We start from the raw sequence: 4,192 nt of genomic DNA on the forward strand, positions 1-4,192 counted from the left end.
TTCCGGCAACTATTTCCGGCAAAATTTGCAGGCATTGGCGTCAGATTTGCAGCCGGAAACCACTATATGGTCGCTAGGAAACGTTTCTAAAACTTCGAATAAGCCGTGCCCAAGCCCATAAACGTATTACTGCCCGTCCCCGATTTTCAGAAATGGCCGGGAAACGTTTTTGCAGCGTTTTGCCGCCGTATCCGTCCCCTGCACGTCCCCGGGACGGGGACTCCACATGCTTAGGCGGTTCCGTGCATTAGAGTTCCCAACATGTCCCCCATCCATATCTCTATAAATACATTAAAAATCACTACATTTCTCTCTCATATTCAATTAAATAATATTTTTTAATAATTTTATCATTACAGTTTTTTTTTTCCTCTACTCACAACCAGTTAAGCAAATATTAAAAAAATAAATGAGGGCAAACAATTTTCCTCCAGATTTATAAAAAATCACTAACGTTACTCTCTCCTCTACTCACAAGTACAAAACTAATAACTCAAAGTAGAATACTCGATAATCAAATAATTCGTTAAAAGCTAAAACTAAATTTACATAATTGCATAATTTGACTTGTGTGTTTTTCATCCTTGAGGCTCCAGCAATTTGAAAGAATGAGACGTGAAAGCTCTCCGATAACATTCCAAAGCTTTCCGAGTATGAGTATATATTTATGCAAACTAAGCTAGTCGAATAATAATCTCCCGAGTCTTCAAATCTGCATCTCATGGTCATAGTCGTCACAAGTTGACAAGCTATGGCTTGGGTTTTGTAAACAACGTGGAGCACATCATTGGGGTTGATTTCCAAAAATCTTTGCAATGGATTCGGAAGCAGCACATAAGCAAGAAACCAAGAAGCCTTAGTGTTATTATTTAACCTCCTCGCCAGAATCCAACTATGGTTATTCTCTTAATGCATCACAGTTGAATCTTTTCTCCAAGTTTTTTCAGGCAATTCACAGTAAAGACGGTGTTAAAATGTTTATATTAGACAATGAATATAAAGTTACAAATAAATCTACAATGTGGTTTATAAGAAACTATTTATTAGTTTATTAAATTCTCATTTCGAAGTTTTAATTATCTATCTAATAATTATAAAATGGATGTTATTTTCGTCGAAACTTATGTTTAATAATCTTTTATTTTGTTAAATGTATTATTAACAACTATATATCATATATCATGCATGTTGCCATCTCCCCAAGTATATATGACATTCTATTTTCCACTTTCATATTACATGTAGTTGTTACATGGTTTATATATTTCCACCCATGTTATACACGTGTCATAGCCTAGTGTGTGTGTATATATATATTATTGCTTAGATATGAATTTTAGAAAGATTTACAATATGAACACCTTAATTATTTAATGCATATGCTATTGAAGTGTCTTTCTTCAAATTAAATTTTTTAAAGATAATACATTATTCGTGGACCGACCAACTCAAATAAATGCGTGCCCCAACATTGACATTCACGTGTTCATGTCTCACAAAAACTATAAAAAGAAAATAAATCAAAATCATCTCACATTTTGTTATTTAAACCTGTCATATTATGTCCCATGTCCTCTCTATTTAATTCAGTATTATACATATACAAAGGATAAGAAATAAGCATCTATCATGCATTAATACTCTAGATTCAACTATGTATTCATAACATATATGCTAACTAGATAAGACAATAAATAGGGGATATGTTACGTCAAACTGATTAACTCGACATGATATATAAGTTGATCAATTTCGGGTGTGATGTTAAGCTTATCAATCTCGATATGTTAATAGATATATGATCCAATCGTTCAATTTATATTATAAAAATCTAGAAACGACAATAATGTTATCCATGTCGTACCTTGGGATCCGTTGAGTGAGAGCCCTTCAACACGGGACTCCTGGATCACAAATAAAAGATGATACGATAAATCTAGTTCACTTATTGTATGAGGTCTACCTGTCGATAATTTCATACACCCGTAGTTACTGATACAATGTCTTGTTAATTGGTTGCGGTTACATCGACAATGTCACATAAAACAATACTTATGAGACATTGGTTATGTCGTTATTAGAAGATTTTAACATTACATGATCACCTAAGTACATTGAAATAAAATATACTTCATAACACAAGATACATTGATTATTACAACATAGTACTACAACAAATCACCAAAACAATGGCTAGAAACATTAGATTATGGTAGCACATACTAATGATATTTATTGGCCTCTTGCCTATTTATGTTCATAAATTTCAATCACCCAAGTTTATAAATATACATCATGCACCCTCACAATATAATAATCAACAATCAACTTCCAATCCAAATAAAAGTTTTATTTAAAACGACACGCACAACCACGAACCGTACAAACTGCTCAATATCCATGTCGAGTTCTTGATACCGCGTGCCACACAAAGACCAAAAGAGCAAGATGTCACGGTTGAGTTTGTTCGCTGCGTTTAGCTTCGGTTCTTGCATTTCTCCATAGACCTCGGCGCTAAAATTGCATTGAAAGCACATTTGTTAGATATTCTTAAAGCTGAACATTCAAAAGATTAATATAATTTCGATATAATATCAGTAATTTATGAGCTTACCAAGTCCGATAGCTTCCTTCCCTTTCATTATACGTAAACGCTTGCATGAATCAACAAACATCCTGAAATGTTAAATTGTAACTAATTATGAATAAATTAGTTTACGATAACCCATATCGTTAAATATTTTATGACATAATTAAACAAAAAAATTACTCCCAGGGAACGTCTCCGACAAGCATCCAATCGCCATCTTTATCTTCATAGGTCGGAACATAGTCGGAATTGTTTAAAAGATCCATTAGTTTGCTCTCACTCATGAAATCCTTTAACCCTTGTGATCCACAACTACCTAGATACAAGATTATTTTTGCATGATCAAAAACCATTGGTAATTATAAAACAATTGTTAAATAATAATTAGCTAGTTAATTTAAGTATTTAATTACCAATAGTGAAGGAACTAAACATATTCCCCAAAGCATCAGAGAGATCTTGATAACTTTTGTACATTTTCAAGTCAACTTTACGGAGGTAAGGAGCTCCGTCCATGCTCACCTTCACAAACGCCGCCGTACTGTACGGTGGTGATGCCATCAGATCACCAGTCTCTTCATGGCGGCGGAGGCTTGTCTTCTTTTGAACCGAAAGCATGTTTTTCCTGTATGATCTCACCGGAGGCCAACCCACCACTTGTGTCCTAATTTTAATAACAATAACAACAATAATAATAATAATGTTACGACCTCACGATCTAAAAAAAATGTTATTTTGAAACAACTTACTCCTCCTATACAATAGTTGGATTTCCAATATTGTTACATAGCAAGAATATAGTTAGGTTGGAAATTAATTAGTTAAGCTTACTTTGCCGGTGGGTTACTAATTACAACGTCGTTTTTGGTTTTCTGATCATCTGATGACAGTTTCAGCTTCAAGTCCATGATGGTGTCGTCATAACCTCTCTTTCCTGTGGTATGCACCGCCGCGGCGTCTCCAGCTTCTTTAGTCTTGTTTCCACCGTCGCCGGGAAGGCCTAGCCGTAACTCCGTCTCGTCAAATGATGCCATTTCTTTATTTGGGATGTTGGTATTGAGAGTTGGACTCACACAATAAAATAGCAAATCAGTTGGTTAAAATTAAAAAAAAATTAAATTTAATAATATACATAATAATATCTTCTGAATCTATACCAATTAAAAAAAATGCTAAGGTTAACATCAATTTATCATTATTGAGCTGGTAAACAACAAGCATTTTAAAAATAAGGTAATGAGTTCAATTCTCATCAACAATAGATTCTCATTTATCATTTATGAAGTGGAAATTATAAAAATGGAAACTTGTGTTTAAATTATAATTTTGAAAATTGTTGAGGTGAATTTTCATGTGGATAGCTTAGCTAAGGTAACGTGAAAACTATGTGTTGTTTTAATATAGTAGTTAGATTTTTATATTTATTAAAATAATAGAAAAAGAAGTAATGTATATACTATATACATTAGGGTTGTTTAATAAGCTCGTGGCTCGCAACTCGCTCGAAAAAAGCTCGGCTCGAAAAAAGCTCAATTCTAAATGAGCTCGACTCGACTCGGCTCGATTTCTCAACGAGCCGAGCTCGAGCCAGGGTCACCTCGG

The 4,192-nt window shown here is 33.9% G+C and overlaps 1 protein-coding gene across 1 annotated transcript; it reads right to left on the minus strand.

Moving 5' to 3' along the window:
• Positions 1-2,127: 2,127 nt before the first annotated feature.
• LOC143607580 (auxin-responsive protein IAA16-like) lies at positions 2,128-3,624 on the minus strand. The gene is made up of 5 exons (XM_077082974.1): positions 3,422-3,624; positions 3,004-3,254; positions 2,771-2,906; positions 2,615-2,676; positions 2,128-2,514 (listed from the first exon to the last, which is right to left on the minus strand). The coding sequence occupies exons 1-5, from the start codon at positions 3,622-3,624 to the stop codon at positions 2,477-2,479; spliced, it is 690 nt and encodes a 229-aa protein (XP_076939089.1). The 3' UTR covers positions 2,128-2,476.
• Positions 3,625-4,192: the final 568 nt, after the last annotated feature.

Source organism: Bidens hawaiensis, unplaced genomic scaffold, assembly GCF_021521415.1.
Source record: "Bidens hawaiensis isolate Kalapana, Puna unplaced genomic scaffold, B.hawaiensis_p1.1 tig00083755_1, whole genome shotgun sequence".
NCBI lineage: Eukaryota > Viridiplantae > Streptophyta > Magnoliopsida > Asterales > Asteraceae > Bidens > Bidens hawaiensis.